General features: G+C 32.2%; 1 protein-coding gene across 1 annotated transcript; it reads left to right on the top strand.

The window, feature by feature from the left end:
* Positions 1 to 2,159: 2,159 nt before the first annotated feature.
* On the top strand, positions 2,160 to 16,471 carry LOC129911519 (myb-binding protein 1A). Its single transcript, XM_055989341.1, has 4 exons — positions 2,160 to 2,392; positions 2,468 to 2,662; positions 13,099 to 13,281; positions 13,340 to 16,471. The coding sequence occupies exons 1-4, from the start codon at positions 2,195 to 2,197 to the stop codon at positions 16,385 to 16,387; spliced, it is 3,624 nt and encodes a 1,207-aa protein (XP_055845316.1). The 5' UTR covers positions 2,160 to 2,194; the 3' UTR covers positions 16,388 to 16,471.
* Positions 16,472 to 16,743: the final 272 nt, after the last annotated feature.

Raw genomic sequence — 16,743 nt, 5'->3', positions numbered from 1 at the left:
GTTTTATAGGACAAAATAAATAGCACACTTCCTAAAAACAAAAACAAATTAACAAAAATTTTAACACAGTTAAAAGAAAACAACTAGCATTTGGTTGGGTAAAGGCTTAACTACATACACCACTTTTTGAAAAAGTACAAAAGTGAAAATAGGGATATTCACGATCTGGTGCAACAGGTATAGCCTGGGTACGCTGCTCGCGCTAAATTTTAGCTCCCATACAAATTATCGAAAAATTTTATCTGAAGCCTGGTACGCTGCTCGCGCTAAATTTTAGCTCCCATACAAATTATCGAAAATTTTTAGCCGAGATAAAATGGATCCCATACAAGTTATCGATAACTTGTATGGGAATTTTATCTCAGCTAAATTTTAGCGCGAGCAGCGTACCAGGCTTGAGCTAAAATGGATCCCATAAAAATTATCGATAACTTGTATGGGAATTTTATCTCAGCTAAAATTTAGCGCGAGCAGCGTACCAGGCTTATAGTAAAAATGTAAAATTTTATTTTTTTTACAATAGATCGTGAACGCCCCTTTTCTTATCTATAGTAAATATTGAAGCATGAATGAAATCCATGATGTTTTTTTTTTAACAGGGTTGTTCCTCCACTGTTGCTTCTTCTTTTTTTTCCATTTTTTATAATTTAATTCTTTGTTTTGTTCGGGTTAATTAATTTTCACAAATTATTTTACATCAAAAGAAACTAATTACGGGACATGAGTACCGATAAGCCGACAACCATAATAAACACAAACTGTTTATCATGGGCGACACGACGCAGCGGTTAATAGACGTAAAAAGACTCCGAAATCGTTCAAAAGGTACTGAGTACCAAGCTCGTCGAAATTCCTGCCAAAGTTTGTCCAAATTTAAGTATCAGACCTGTGAATCGCTATCAATATCGCGATCAATCGTCTCGTATATATTAAGCCGATCAGTTTTAAGGCTTAACTACATTGGTTCAAAAAGTGAAAAAGTACAAAAGTGAAAATTTTCAAACGCATTTTTGTATAGGTTTTTGGGATGAACAGTTAAAACAAATAATGCAGAAAGCTTATTTTTTAGTCTAAAAAACAATTTGCAAATTTTTTTTATCACAAAACAATTGCGATAGCCAGAAAAAAATCTTTTCACTTTTGTACTTTTTCAAAAAGTGGTGTATGTAGTTAAGCCTTTAGACGTCAAACAAAAGTAAAATATTAGATTTTACTTTGATTTTACCTGCTTGATATCGGCATAATTTTTTTTTTTTAACCAAAAATTAGTTCCTATTTTGATAAACAGATGATTTTTGTACTTCGGTAGGGAAAAAATGAAAGATTGAGCTTGATTTGGAGAATAAAGAAATATGTATAAGCGAAAAATAGATGAATATTAGGGGTATTCACGATCTGGTGCAACAGGCCTAGTAAAAGTGTAAAGTTTTATTTTGTTACAATAGATCGTGAACGCACCTCTTCTTATCGATAGTAAATATTGAATGGAATCCATGATATGATTTATATCAGCTTCATGCTTCACTCTTTTTTTTTCGGAGTTGTCTTTCCACCGAAGCTTCTTCTTTTATTTCAATTTTTTATAATTTCATTCTTTGTTGTGATCGGGTTAATCTATTTTCACAAATTACATCAAAAGAAAAAAAATAAAAAAGAATACCTAAGAATAAAAAAAATAAACTGTTCATCATGGGCGACACGCGAAGGCGAGCTGCCATCTGTCAAAAAAATTTTACACCATTGTATTTTTATGTTGCAATAGGGTTAGGGTATAGCAAAAGTGCAAGACCATTGTAAAATTTCAATCCATATATTTTGTTGTTGTAGTGTTGTAAGATTTTACACTTTTGCACTTTTGCAATGATACTAAACCAGTTGCATCGGATCGTGAATACCCCTATTGAAATCTGTTTCCATTTTGATGCAGATATTTTATTTTAGAGCATTTTTTGACAATAAATCGTTCGACAAAATACATGCCAGTTGTCACGCATGTAAATGCGTCATAATTCAATATTATTTTACTCTCAAATATAAACCCACATTCGAACTCGATGAACACTCCCTTTGATAAATAACGCGGCTGTCATTCAACTGTCACTGTCATCTATTTCAAAAGTCCCATGTGCTCAAACTCACATTTTAAATTCGCGTTGTTTTTCATCAAATAAAAATTTCCAAAATTTGTAAAAAAATGAAAGTAAAAAAGCCAAAAACTGATCAAAAAGATGATCCAGAAGTCAAGACCGAAGTTACTGAAAAACCAGTTAAAATTGTCGATGGATCCATCTTTAAATATTTCAATGATTTAACAAATGAAAATGAAAAAGTACGAATCAATGCTGGAATACAATTATTGCAACAGTTATCAAAATCTCAGGATGAAGAAAAAGTAATTTAATAAATAGATAATTATAAAAATTAATTTTGAGTTAGAATTAACAAAATTTACTTTGAAACGTTTTAGCGCAAAAAAGAAATTTCGTATTGTTTGAAACGATTGGTTCGTGGTGTTGGAGCGTCCACGTCTGCTTCACGTACCGGGTTCTTTACAACACTAGTTGCATTTCTTCAAAATACAACTAACGATGATGTGACCCTAGAAGATGTAATTCAAGCAGTTCAAAAGGAGCTCAACGTTGGTACTTCCATATCAAACAAGGTTAGTAGATGTAAACATTTTATTTTAAGGACGAGCTCTTTTGAGGAAGTCATGATTGACGCTATTATTTTAATATTTCCGTATCATACACATCTCTTTATTAGATAAATAACAACTTGTACTATTCCCAAATTTCTATTAATAGGTTTTTCTACAAGCTTTAAATATAATTTTTCTATACAAGTAGCCTTTGGCGATCCGCCTGATATCTTTCTCGTTTCATAGGTTCTCGTTTATAGGTTCCTCGTTTCATAGGTTCTTTTAAGATGCTTTTTATATAGCAAGAAACATTTGAATCTAATGCTTTCATTCTAAAAAAAATTGACAAAACAGGTGCCGCATTGTCATGAGGAACTGGATATCATCTTAATCTCCATTCCATGCAATCGAAATTGTAAGCCACTAGGCGGTTATCCATGTGCTTGTTTTGCAAAAAAAAATTAATGTTTTTAAGCGTACCTTTCTTCAGGAGAAATTAACATCTTTGTTATAGCTTAATTTTTGTATTTGAATGTGCTGGCAAAGATAGTGTCAATTGATTATATTAAGAACAGGGAATGGCGCTAACTAAAATAGTTAAAACTAATTATTTCCTTTGGTCCACCCTGCACGCAGAATCTACAAAGATTTGATATTGGAACGCATTGCATCCGATGGTGCAAAGCAAATCAAGTTTGGTCTAAGCGATTGGACAAACTATTATATTAAATGTCAAAAAAACTGTGATAGTGGAACTTTTGATAAAATGAAATGTGATCATTAGATCGCTAAGATTTCCAAAAAGTAGCTTCCCTAAATAAAATTTTCGTCTTAGGAAAAAAAGTAAGACACAACAAATATTTTTGATGGAAAAGCACAATGCATTAATCAATTCATCCTAATGGGTCATATGCATAAAAAATAGTAAATGCTTTTAATTGAAAAATTGTGAAGTATGACGATTTTTATCCACATTTTGTGCACACAAACCTAGTTTATACTTATTTATTTCATACTGCTAGTATTTACTATTTTGTATGCATACGGGCCAATGTGTAATCTGCCAAAAAAGTTTCAATGGTAAATGAACATGTATATTTACCAAATGATAAAAAGTTTTAATGGTTGTCTATACATTTTTTGTTCTTTCCTTGGCTTCTTAGCTACATGGAAAGTTTGGCATGTAGTGATGGATATACTAATGCTAACCTTTTTTATTTAGATTGATCCTATACACAGGGTGTCCCCTTAACGTCGAAACGAAAACGGTAGATAGGGTAGGTGGTGACAGTTATCAGAAAAATAATTAAAAAAATCGCAGCCATATATTTTGTGAGTTATGGGCATTTGAATAAAAGTCGAAAAAATAGTCACCCTGTGACGGTTTTTTATGTGCCGTGACTACAAATCTTAATTTTTCTCATTTTTTTTCTTTTGTTACGGAACTTTGAATAACCCTGCTACCAAATGCATCCAAAAATTTTTACTCAGCTGCATCAGTTTTAAAGAAAATTTCACTTTTTTGCCCAACTAAGTACTAAAAATTTTTACATGACTCTAATTCAATGAACCGTAGTGTAAAAAAAATGTACTACGATGTTTCGGCAAGTTACCTTAAAAGTGGGTGTGTTCAATTCTCTTTTCAAAATGGTATAACTTTGTTGAGAATAATCTATAAATAACCGAGATAAAATTTATTTTCTTAAGAAATCCAACTTTTTTATTAGGTTATTTTTCCATATTATTTAAGGAAAGGTTCTGAAAGGGTACAAAACTAAAATAATATGGAAAAAATACCTAATAAAAAAGTCGGATTTCTTAAGAAAATAAATTTTATCTTGGTTATTTATGGATTATTCTCAACAATGTTATACCATTTTGAAAAGAGAATTGAACACACCAACTTTTAAGGTAACTTGCCGAAACATCTTAGTGCATTTTTTTTACACTACGGTTCATTCAATTAGAGTCATGTAAAATTTTTTAGTACTTAGTTGGGCAAAAAAGTGAAATTTTGTTTAAAACTGATGCAGCTGAGTAAAAATGTTTGAATGCATTTGGTAGCAGGGTTATTCAAAGTTCCGTAACAAAAGAAAAAAAATGAAAAAAATTAAGATTTGTAGTCACGGCACATAAAAAACCGTCACAGGGTGACTATTTTTTCGACTTTTATTCAAATGCCCATAACTCACAAAATATATGGCTGCGATTTTTTTTATTATTTTTCTGATAACTGTCACCACCTACCCTATCTACCGTTTTCGTTTCGACGTTAACTTTTGGGACACCCTGTATATCTTTTTCTGGCGAGTTCTTCAGTTTCACAGTTTGCTAGATTGTATCTATGCCCCGGCATCCAAAAAACATAAAAGTTACACTATTCTAACATTTCTATGAAAGATAAATCGACAGTTTGGAATAATTACAAAATTTTGTAAAACGGGGTCTAGTGATTTTCGTATTTATTTATTTAATCTTTCGAGTTCGCTATTACACATATCTTACGAATACTAACAATTTAATTATAAATTTTATTAATATATAAAAATCAATTTTACAACATATATATTATACAATAATTTCATACATATATAGATAACGGTTCATTAAAGGTCCGGGAAAAAAATAGGTTCACCCTATAAACGAAAAAGAATTTTCAACTTACTTAGAAATAATCTTTTTGCAGATTCAAGGGTTCGAATAAATCACTCTGAACTAACTCTGGAAAAGCCATTTAGAGAGTGATTTTGCACGGATTCGTAATCATATACAATATCACCCCAAACCATTAATTTGACTTGCAAAAGCAGTTCGTCCCTTCCCGAATCAAATAAGTAATAATTAAAACCATCCAGGACATACAGATAAAATTCTTTTCCTCCGAAAGAACACTCAAGCTGCTAATCTCGTTTTTACTCATTTTACACTCATAAAAATTCAACCACTTCTTTTTATTTGTTCGATCTACAACTTGATTTTTATTTTATCCTCGGTACTAAGGCACCCTATCAACATGTTTAAAAAAATCTCACTTTACCCTACTTAATAACTTGCCCACTGATCTATGTAACTCTGAACTCTTAACCCAAACTTTTTCAAAGTCTTATTTATTCAATCCGTTAATTGTCTAACGTTAGAACTTAAAACTAATTACATACATATGTACATACAATTTTAATAATGAAATTTTACCTAAAAAATATATAATAACTATGTTATGTTAAAAAAGTTTTCTTTAAATGTTTTGCTTTTGGTCTTTAGACCAATTAAAGCACAAATTTGCTTTGCTTCCTTGTGGTTTCACCATGAAACCACCTATAAATTATTTTTTATTGCAATAACCAAAATTTGAAAACTATTGCATGAGCTATTGCATTATGAGTAGTACGACCAACAAAAAATTTAATATCTGTATAAAAGTTAATATTTAATTAAAAAAATGCAGGATTTGTGAGGGTTTTCTCAATTTTTCAAGTAGCCTTAAACTTGGAGCTATAAAATTTAATAACGGTAACACTGAAAGAGAATGATTATAATGGTTCTTGAATCTATGGAATATGTTAACATGTTTTTAGTCAGAAAATTTGCTTTTTCAATCTAAATACCAGTTTAATAAGACTTTTTGGTAAAACACATTGGTTTGTACGCGCATTTTTATCTTTTAGTTTCTTTTTTTACTAAAAAATGGACTTCAACTTTTGTACTCTCAGCTGAAAACATTCCTTATACAATGTAATTACTAGTTCAATCGTTATTTTTTCGTTTTGGTGTGTAATTAGAAAATATCAAAACTTTTTCTCAAGATTTTTGTAATTTTTCGTGAAAAAAAATTTTAAAAACAAAGGGTTAATCATTAAATATAAGTATACGTGATTCCCACAACCAACACATGTATGTCACTTTATTTTTTCTGCATCTGCATGCATTTTTAGAATAGAAAAATTACACCTTGAAAAAAATTGATTTAATGCAACCAAGCCCAATTTATTCACACTCTATTGAAAAATGAAATTTAAAAAATTTTTATGATATTTGAAAGATTTCTTATTTTTAATGGTGACTTTAAAAATAATGGAGAGTGATAGACTTTCACTATCATCATTCAAACAACAAAAAAATCAACCTTACTATTTTGGCATCTTAACTACATATGCAAAAGTCTGTGTACTCCTGATTTGTATCTAAAATTGCTTTTCTAGGACAGTGGAACTTTTTAAAAGTTTACTCGAACGTCCCGGAAGTGGTTAACTTTTTAAAGTAGTTAGATTTTCTGAGTGGTTTTACTAACAAAGTGCTCGCTCAAGTTCGAACACGCTGATTCCATAACCACTCATACACTCGTGTCTAATTTGACATTGTCTTATTTGTTTGTTTTGACTTATAACTTTCATATGATATTTTCAGGGACTGAAACAAAATGTCTACAACATTTACTTACTTTTTCCGGACAGCGGAACATAATAATATTAATAATTTGTTACACGACACCCCATATAAGAGCAAGGCCTAGACTAACAATTCTCAGCCATTCTTATGTGAAAATAAATCAAGAAATTTACCGCCGAGTCCGAACTACCAAGCAAAAATGCACTTTTTCTTTTAAAAACTTTGTCAATTCCTCCCAGGGGGCAGTAACCCTAAAGAAATGTTTTTACGAACCCAGACCTTTGGTGTCTTGGTCATAGTTCATGGCACTAACCATTGCGTCACGGGGTAGTACGAAATATAAAGAGCATAGACATGTTCCAAACATGTCGTTGGTTATTTGATGATGTGTTTTTAAAAGCCAGTCTTGCTAAAATTAAAGAAGCTTTTTTCTAGTAATTTTTTATTTATTTGTGTGAAAGTGTTTTTAACATAAAAAGAGCTCGCTTAAGCTTAGCTTAATAACAAAGAATTTCTAACATTCCAAAAATCATTATACATTTAATGTGATACCTTGAATAAATGTGCTACATATGGACTTTAAAAGGATCCTTTTTTTAAATAAAAAACATGTAATAGTATATGTAACGCAAATATGATGATGTCCCTTCAGATGTCTTCTTCTTCATGTCAGGTTTTCTATGCGTCAAAAACCTTTTGAAGAATATTTATATTATTTGAATGGGTTATTAGTTTTTTTATTTGTTTTCTTTATTTTGGTGCATTGTGTTATTATATCGATTCACACTTTATTCGTAGCAAAGAAGAATGACACAGGGTTGAAAAGGTGCTTTGTACTTTAATTTACGATGATCTGATGAGAAAATACTCCAAGAAGACATTAACTGTGTGGTAATTTGGTTGTTAATTTCCATATTGAAATTGTGAGGTCGTTTCTGAACTACTTTTTTCCTAATGATATACATTTATTGTGATTTTTTTGTTGTTGTCTACTATCTAAATGGAATGGAATAAACGGTCAGTTGATGTTGATCTTCTCCAACAGTAACAGCATCGATGGCGATGATAGCAACTGCAGGTACAGCAGGAATGGCTGCAATACTTGTACTTGTGATAACAAATGTGGATATCATGTATGCAGTTATAGTGGCTTGAACAAGACGATAGAACGCAGTGATGTGGCATTGTCTTGAAAAGATTAAATAAAAAACAAATTGAAATAATATCCGTGAAACTTTACTTTATCAATCTCTATTTACACAAACTTACTAGTTTTATTTAATTTATTTATTATTCGTTTATTAAAATTTCTTCTAATAACTTTTCTTTGTCCTGACCTTACTTCACTTGATTAAGGATAAGCTATGACTTCAATGATTCACGCACCTTCGACAACTGAAATGTAAATGTGACACAGTTTGATTTTTTCGGGAAAAGAAAAAAAGTCCTATTTCCACATATCGTTTAGTGTGTCAGCGTGCAAGTGAGCTTTTACAAAATAACAATCTTCCTAGCAGCTTGGTCGTCAAGCCAACCATTGAATATCGATGTAACTTTTTGAAACTTGATCTATTTTTGATATCGACTCCCAAAAGAAAATAACTTCAGTTTTATAAACATGCTGAATCGATAGGAATGTTGTCGAATAAACAAACAGTAAACTCTTTCCGTGTCTGCATAATGTAAGGATAGACTACTTGTGATGAAAACGAGATTCTTTGCCTCGAAGGAGGCAAGGCAAGACCAAAAGTGACGTGAACATGAGACAAAGTAGCTTGTTTTCGGGCTTCGGGGAAGGTAGTTTTGATTTTCATGAATAAATAAATACACAAATTGGCGATTAGAATAGTAAAAAAGTATGTTAATGTGGAAGTGATTAGAAGTTGTTTGGGATTAGTTTATGTTTGAGGTCAATGCCATTTTTGTGGAGGTATTCACTCGTACCAGTCTCAATGGATATTGCAAGACTGAAGGAAGTTTTTCAATAATAATTTTTTTTTTGTCTAGGTAGTCAAGGAGAAGTTTGCAGTTATGAAAATGGTCAGGACTAATAAATTGTTTATTCAAAGAAACTTGACGACATTCTTACGGAAGAACTTATTGAGCGTCTTCAACAAGGCTTATTGATTTTGATTTCAATTTTAATTTTAATTTGTTCTCGTATTATGATATGCATGCCTACATGCATGTGTATAATTTTTATATCATTTAGAAGATTTGTATAGATTTTTTTTTAATTCATGATACTTATACATTAATTAAAATTACATTAATAATAGATAAATATACTCGTATATATCGTCGGCGTAAAGCAAAATTGTTCTAAGTCCTTAAGAAGTCCTATGTACTTAGAAAAATTTTGCTTTACGCCGACGATATGTATATGTACTAGGCTGGTTCTTTAAGTATTCCAAGGACTAGCTACACTTCGCGTCACTTGAATAGAAACAACATTTTTTCTTTAGAAAATAGCGATTGGCGCTTTGGTGAGGTAACTTAGTAGATTTTTGGTTTTGCATTTTCAAAGAGGAACTTTTAACAAACAATGTTGTAAAAACAAAAAACCCAAAACAGAAACCGTATGGCTACTAGTTGCGTTTTTTCGCATTACTTCACAAAAAACAGTGTTTTTTTTTGCGTCACTTGAATAGAAACAAGCTCTTAAATTAGATAAAAATGATGAAAAATCATGGACAACACTAATTTTAGTAAAGCAGTCTTAAACTTTGACATTATTTGCACATTATAACCAATTATGAGCTACGAGCTACCAATAGGCAACACAGAAAATGCATAAATAGCAGCTAACATTGAAAATGCACCTGCACTATGCAAAATCGAGAAAGATATTGGAAAATTTGCCAAATTTGGATGAGATAAATTTTAAAATATCGTAAACTAGTGATCAAATCAAATAATAAGACAGGTGAGACCCAAGTCACGAGCAGAGAAAAAAATAACTTAAAAACTAGCTGCAATTTTCTTCACTTTGCCGCTAAAATCGGTCAAAAACGTGGTGTTAGTGCTATGGAAACGTGTTGGTTTGTTCCATCCTGGAAGTTATAAAAGGTGCACAACATTAAAAAAGCCTCAAAATACAAAATAACAATATTTTAAGTTCTTCTAAGATTACAAAAAAGTTAACTATTTTATAGTTGCATTCGAACTGAAAAGTAGTGAGGTAAAGATTGGTTTTTTAAAGGAAAACATAACAACTCAGATGGACCACGTTAATATTAGTCCTATTTCATTGGTTTATAAAAGAATAACCTTTATCGCATCGCCAATAAAGGGCACTAAAATGTGTTATAGTAATACGCTTTGTTTTTATGATGTGCAATAGCAAAATTGAAGCTTCACGCTTCAAAAACAGATGCTAACTTTTACAAAGAAATAATGGTAGAAGCTCTTGGCAAGTTTAGGAACGTGGAAGAACAACCGTCTTAGAGATTGCACAAGGATAGTTCAAGAAAAAACAACGCAATAAAAACAAAACAGATGCATTCCGGATAAAAACGAAAGTTTATTTCACTTATTCAATCCTTAAATTGTAGAAAATGTGATTTTCTTAATTTGTAAGAAGTTACCAAACACTTTTATCACTTTCTCCAATTAGGTCCACGATTGTGTACAGTAGAAGTGCATTTTCAATGTTAAATTTTATTTATGTATTTTCTGTGGTGCCTATTGGTAGCTCGTAGCCCATAATTGGTAATAATGTGCAAATAATGTCAAAGCATAATATTGCTTTACTATAATTAGTGTTTTCCATGATTTTTCATCATTTTTATCTAATTTAAGAGCTTGTTTCTATTCAAGTGACGCAAAAAAAACACTGTTTTTTGTGAGGTAATGCGAAAAAACGCAACTAGAAGCCATACGGTTTCTGTTTTGGGTTTTTTGTTTTTACAACATTGTTTGTTAAAAGTTCCTCTTTGAAAATGCAAAACCAAAAATCTACTTAGTTACCTCACCAAAGCGCCAATCGCTATTTTCTAAAGAAAAAATGTTGTTTCTATTCAAGTGACGCGAAGTGTACTTCATAAGGTCAAATTATGCCAAGTTTCAAAATTTTCGAACTATGTCTATAAGAAACTTAAGCTGCTCAGAGGTACGAATTGGAAATACTTGAGAGACTTTCTTTCTTTCACGTGAATCACAGATTCGATTCGCACATTATATTGACTTTCATACTACCTATTCATTTAGTTTTCCATTGGGTGATCTGCACTGTGAAAATGCACGTATCTTGTTAAGGCGAAACGAATTCTTAAAAAAAAGGTTTGTAAAGCATAATAGATGATAGTATTATAACAAACTACGAAGTACAAGAGAAATGCGCAACACAATTTATTTGCTACCCATCGTTAGGGCCTCCACTTCAACGACACTTGAAAAAACGCTATAAATCAGAACTGTTTGAAAAAAAAAAAATAAATTTTTAAGAGATTTGTTTTCATTCATTCAAAAAAAAAAAGGATTTTTTAACGGAAGCCATAAGGTGGGTACATCAATTGATTGATACAAAATTTTTCTGGCACATAGGGGCCTAACCTTATACAACGTCGAAGATATAATATTTGAATAAATATGATGGACGGATAAATTTATATTAACAATTCTGCTGACTAGGTTGTTCTCGCAGTGTTCAAAACCGGATGTTCATACTTTTTCAAGTATGGCGTATTACTCACAAGAAAAAACACATATTTTCGAACTTTTTATAAAAATCTTTATTAACAATAAATTTAATATGTTTTACCTCAGGAGACCACCCGATCAAACGATTAGCAATAAAAACAAAAATGGGAAATTTACTTATATATGTATATACATTGTGAATGTGTCGCAAAAGTGATTACACCATAAACTATTGTTCTACAAATTCTTCTGTGTTCATATTTACTCATTCCCTTTGGAAAAAGTTTAACTACTTTAAGAACAATTTGTTTCCAAACGTATTCAACCCGACAGCATCGTGAATCCTTCCGTACTCGATTGTGTTAAGGAATTTCAGAAGGAGCTGGCTCTATTAAAATCTAATACTTCCGATCAAAATATGAAATATTTAGGACCGTGATGCCGAAAATATTTTACCCGAAACATTATTATTAGGTTAAAATTTTAAAACCTACTAAACAAACCCTCGTCTGCTTCTAAGGGCGTTTTTTTAAATTTTCCAATTTTTATTTTAAATAAATTTTCCCGTAACAAATACAAAGATCATGCAAAAAGGATAAAGTCAATTGGACTTCCCGTTTGTTTGTTATAAGCTTACAAACGAACATTTAGGATTTCGAGATTTTCAGTTTTTTTTTTAGATACATATTTGTATACGCATGTTTCATATCTTTATAAATTGATAATTTAACTAAAATATTAGTTGAGTTGTGTTAATTTATTCAGAGTTGTATTAACATTGTATGAAAATTTTAAGTCCAGCATATACAGATATTCAATTTAGGTTTTCGATCGAACGTATCGAAGCATCGAGAAGCCTTCTGAAACTTCTGAAAACTCAATGTTGTTTTTAGGATTGCAATCATCAGACAATTTTTCTACTGCTCTATTAATCATAGTCAAATTAATCAAATTCGCACAATGTTTCTACATTCTTTATTTTAGACATTTCTTACTTTTTTTATTTTAGAGTTACTAACAGGGTAGTATGCTAGTTTAAAAGTGAATTGCGCTCAGTTCTTATTACAAACCTGTATTACAAGCCTATCACAAAAAAAATCTGCTGAACTCCTCATACTTTTCATTATTTTTACCATCCAACAAAAATTAAATTTGCTCTAACCAAATTTGATAATGATTGATTGTGTTATTAACTAGACTTTGGTTGTAGCTATTTTTTTTAAATGTATATTTTATCTTCTTAATATTTTAATCCACAAATATTATACATTTTTCCAGCCGAAAGCTTCGTAGTTAGTGCTGTAAATTTAATTACCTTGTAAATTTATGTATATTGTAATAAATAATAATAATAATAAATGTAGTTTGAATATTGGTATTGTCCCGTTTAAAAACCGCATTGTTTTATTTTAATACATTTTCATTTACAGGAAGATGCCGATGCGTTTGTTGGAAAGATTCTTGTCTGTGCAGCAGTTCTAAGATCTGGCCGGCTAAGTCAAGTCAATGCTGAGAGTCTAGAACAAATAACAAATATTCTTGTACAAGCTTCACGACACCGAATTTACCATTGTTCTTTGGCATATTCTTTCCTAATCGAGATGATAGAAAAGGTATATTGAAATTCAATCTGCCGAGATCATTAAAAACCTTGAATTAAATTTCTTTCAGATCACAAGTGAACAATTCGAGCAATCTGTGTGGCCCCTGTTGCAAACAGAACTCGGCAAACCTTGGACAAAACAGACAATACAAACTGTTCATTGCTTAATTGTTGCCCATCTTAAATTTCCTTCTGTTGTGGGAAAACAATTTTTCAAAATGCACTTGGGTGGTTCGAAATTGCTCAATTCGGAGAGTGAGACACATTTGTTGCGTCTTTTTGTCGCTAGCACAAATTCCGATATCCTAACCCATCCAGCATTGGAAGCTTTTGGTTCCTATGCAGCCACTTGCAGTGGATTGGTTAGTTTCTTTGAAAATCATTTTGATCCGTTGCTAGAAACTCCAAATAAACTAAAAGAAGTTTTATCACTTAAATTCCTCACCGATGTGCTAGCTCATTTGGATAACGAAAAAATACCTGTTTCTCGACTTCTTACTCCAAATTTTGTAAAAATGATTGTTGCTAGCTTAAAAACTACCAAGTTGAAGAAAGATGAAACCTTAAAAGCTTTCTACTCGGAATTCTTCGAAAACTTGTCAAATTGCTGCTCAAAGGCTACTGATGCAGAGCGTGTTGAAGTTGTCCACAAATTAATTCTTCATCCTGGAACGTTTAATATTGAAAAATTTACAACAAATCGTATTGTACATCAAATCATTGGATTTTTGGGTGAGACAGGTGTTCAAACCATATTCGAAACCTACAAAGATATATTTCTTGATCGCCGCCCCAAAAACGCCGAGAACAAAACGGATACATGGTTGAATTTTGAAAGACAGAATGCTGCGTACATGCTTCAGCACTTGCTGTCGCATAAGTCGGTCCAAAAGGAGTTCGAATGGCGTACACAACAACTTCAATTCTTTATGACCATTGGCCTCTTTAATGTGGACAACTCAGGAGAAATTTGTGCTCGCAATGAGTCAGGTCAACTTCAAAAAGACTTCGGAGCTTGCATGAAAAATATTTTCTATTCAAGCTTGCAGTCTAAAGTACCGGCTTTAAAAGATGAAAAAGCTGTTCTCCTGGCTTTGGTGGAGACTTGCAATAAGTATTTGCAAAAGAAAAAAGCTGCTCAATATTTCCGTCAGAAGATTAATGACAAAATTATTAAAGCTTGGAACGAAATGTACAATGAGGTTCAAAATTCGAAGAAATTGCACGGCAATGAGAAAAAATTGCAACTGGTATTCCACATACTTCTGCTGCATATGGGCCTGCAACTGTTCCGGGAACCTGAAATGGCTGAAACAGCTATTATAGATTTAGAAAAGTGTATGGCAAAGACCAAGGGGAAGAAGAAATCCAGTGAAGATTCAGAACCTGAGTGGATTGAAGTGGTTATTGATTTGTTTTTGCATTTACTGTCTCAGAACGCCAGCGCCCTTAGGAATATAGTGAACACGGTTTTCCCTCATTTGTGTGACAGTTTGAACTTGACGGCAGTTCATCAAATTCTGGCCATGCTGGACATGAAGGACGGACAGAATCCATTGAGTGGTAAGAACGATGACGAGGATGAAGACGGTGAGGAGGAAGAGGAAGAGGAAGAAGAAAAAGAAGATGAAGACGAGGATGTTTCTGAAGACGATGAAGACACTAAAAGCGCTTCAGAGGATGACGAAGATGATGAAGAAGAAGTCGATGATGAAGAAGAAGATGAAGAAGTCACAGCTTCAGATAAGCTTCGCAATGCGATATCTCTTGCTCTAGGCTCAGCAATACCTAAGGACGATGATCAAGATTCAATCGACTTAAATGACATGACCGAGGAAGAAGGAAAAAAGCTAGACGAAGCCTTAGCTGCTGCTTTTGGAGCCATGAAAAAAGCTGGTGGTGATAGCCCAAATAAAAAATCAAAAAGCCATCGAGTGCAAACGACGACAGTTATGCACTTCCGCATTCGAGTGTTGGACCTGCTCGAAATATACCTACAACACCAACCCAGTCTTCTCATCACAATTGAAATAATGTTAGCCCTCTTCAATATGCTAGAATTCTGTACTGATGAAGAACTCAAGCCGTTGCAGATTAAAGTTGAAAAGACCCTCAACAAGTTAACTCTCGTGCGACAATTTGGATCAGTTCAGGACGTCACAGAAGATAACCTAGTTGATTTCATCCGATTAATTGTTGATAAGAAGGTTCAATCTATTGCATTTGATGTTCAAAATCGATTAAAGAACAAGTGTTGCACGTTTTTGATTGCCAATGCAAAACTTATGAGTGAAGGTGGTATGAATAATAAGGTTCTTTCTTTGCTTGTAGAATACCTAGAAGATTTCATTAAAACACGAAACCCAGCTGTGAATATAACTTTGTACAGTGATATATTCAAACTGCGCTGGCAAGGCGTTTGGACTCTGGCCAGTACTTTGACAGAAAAAGGTATTGTCATGTCGACACGAACTTTCCGACGAATCCAAATCATTGAACTACTGGCATTCGTCTATAAGAATCACGAACTTATAAGTCAAAATACAAAACTAGCAAAGAAGCACATCAAAAACATTGAATCAGTAATATCCAAACACATAGATGAGATAGCCAAAACTGATAATATATCTCAAAAAGAGTTTAATTCATTGGTGGAATTGTTGACTGTTGCCAAACGCTGTAATAATAAATTTTCTATTGATAATAGTACATTCAATTCTTGTACAGATCTTATTCAAGAAATACGAAGAAGACTTAAGTTAGATGCGGCACAGAGCTATCATAAGTTTTGTAGTGCATATGATCTTAAGCCATTTAAGAATGCCGCACAAGTACAAAATGGGCTAGCAAATGGTAATATTTCGAAAGAAGACGAAGAGGAAGAAGATACCGAAGTAAACGGTAAAGCATCTAAAACGGAAAAAATCAAAAAACGAAAAAACTCTGATTCAGCGACGACGGAATCATTTAAAAAGGGTAAAAAGTTGAAAAAAGAAGAACGAATGAAAGCGTTTTCTGCAGGTCTAAATGGTGGATTTAACTTTGATAGCACGGCGCAAGAGGATGTTGTGATATCAGACGGCCTGCCGAATAAAGATGAAAGTGATTCCGAGTAGCCAATGCAATAAGCTTATGTTTCTTTCGTTTCTAGTTTTAACAAAATGTTAAAAAAACAAAATAAAAAAAAATAATTCTGTAAATATTAAAGTCTTTTCTCATTTCGTTTTTTTTTTTTTGTTTTTTAATAATTTCAAAGGCAATAAAAGTAAGACCAGCTATGTGATATATGAAGGTACTATGTCAAATTATGCATTTGTAGAAAAATCGAAAAATTGAAATAACATGACATTACGATCATGAAGGAGGTCGTTTTCTATTTGAGGAAGTGCAGCCTAAATGTATAATAAAATTCACTTCAAACTTCATTAGTATTTTTTTAAACTCTCAAGAATATTAACCAACAAAAGTAACA

This window comes from Episyrphus balteatus, chromosome 2 (genome assembly GCF_945859705.1).
Source record: "Episyrphus balteatus chromosome 2, idEpiBalt1.1, whole genome shotgun sequence".
Classification (NCBI taxonomy): Eukaryota; Metazoa; Arthropoda; class Insecta; order Diptera; family Syrphidae; genus Episyrphus; species Episyrphus balteatus.
This window is presented reverse-complemented; position numbering and strand designations above follow the sequence as displayed.

What these genes read in the sequence shown, in the direction of transcription:
- LOC129911519 (XM_055989341.1), top strand. Translation starts at nt 2,195, where the DNA reads ATGAAAGTAAAAAAGCCAAAAACTGATCAAAAAGATGATCCAGAAGTC. An exon ending in AATCTCAGGATGAAGAAAAA is followed by an intron (nt 2,393 to 2,467) that starts GTAATTTAATAA and finishes GAAACGTTTTAG; the next exon opens with CGCAAAAAAGAAATTTCGTA. An exon ending in TAATCGAGATGATAGAAAAG is followed by an intron (nt 13,282 to 13,339) that starts GTATATTGAAAT and finishes AATTTCTTTCAG; the next exon opens with ATCACAAGTGAACAATTCGA.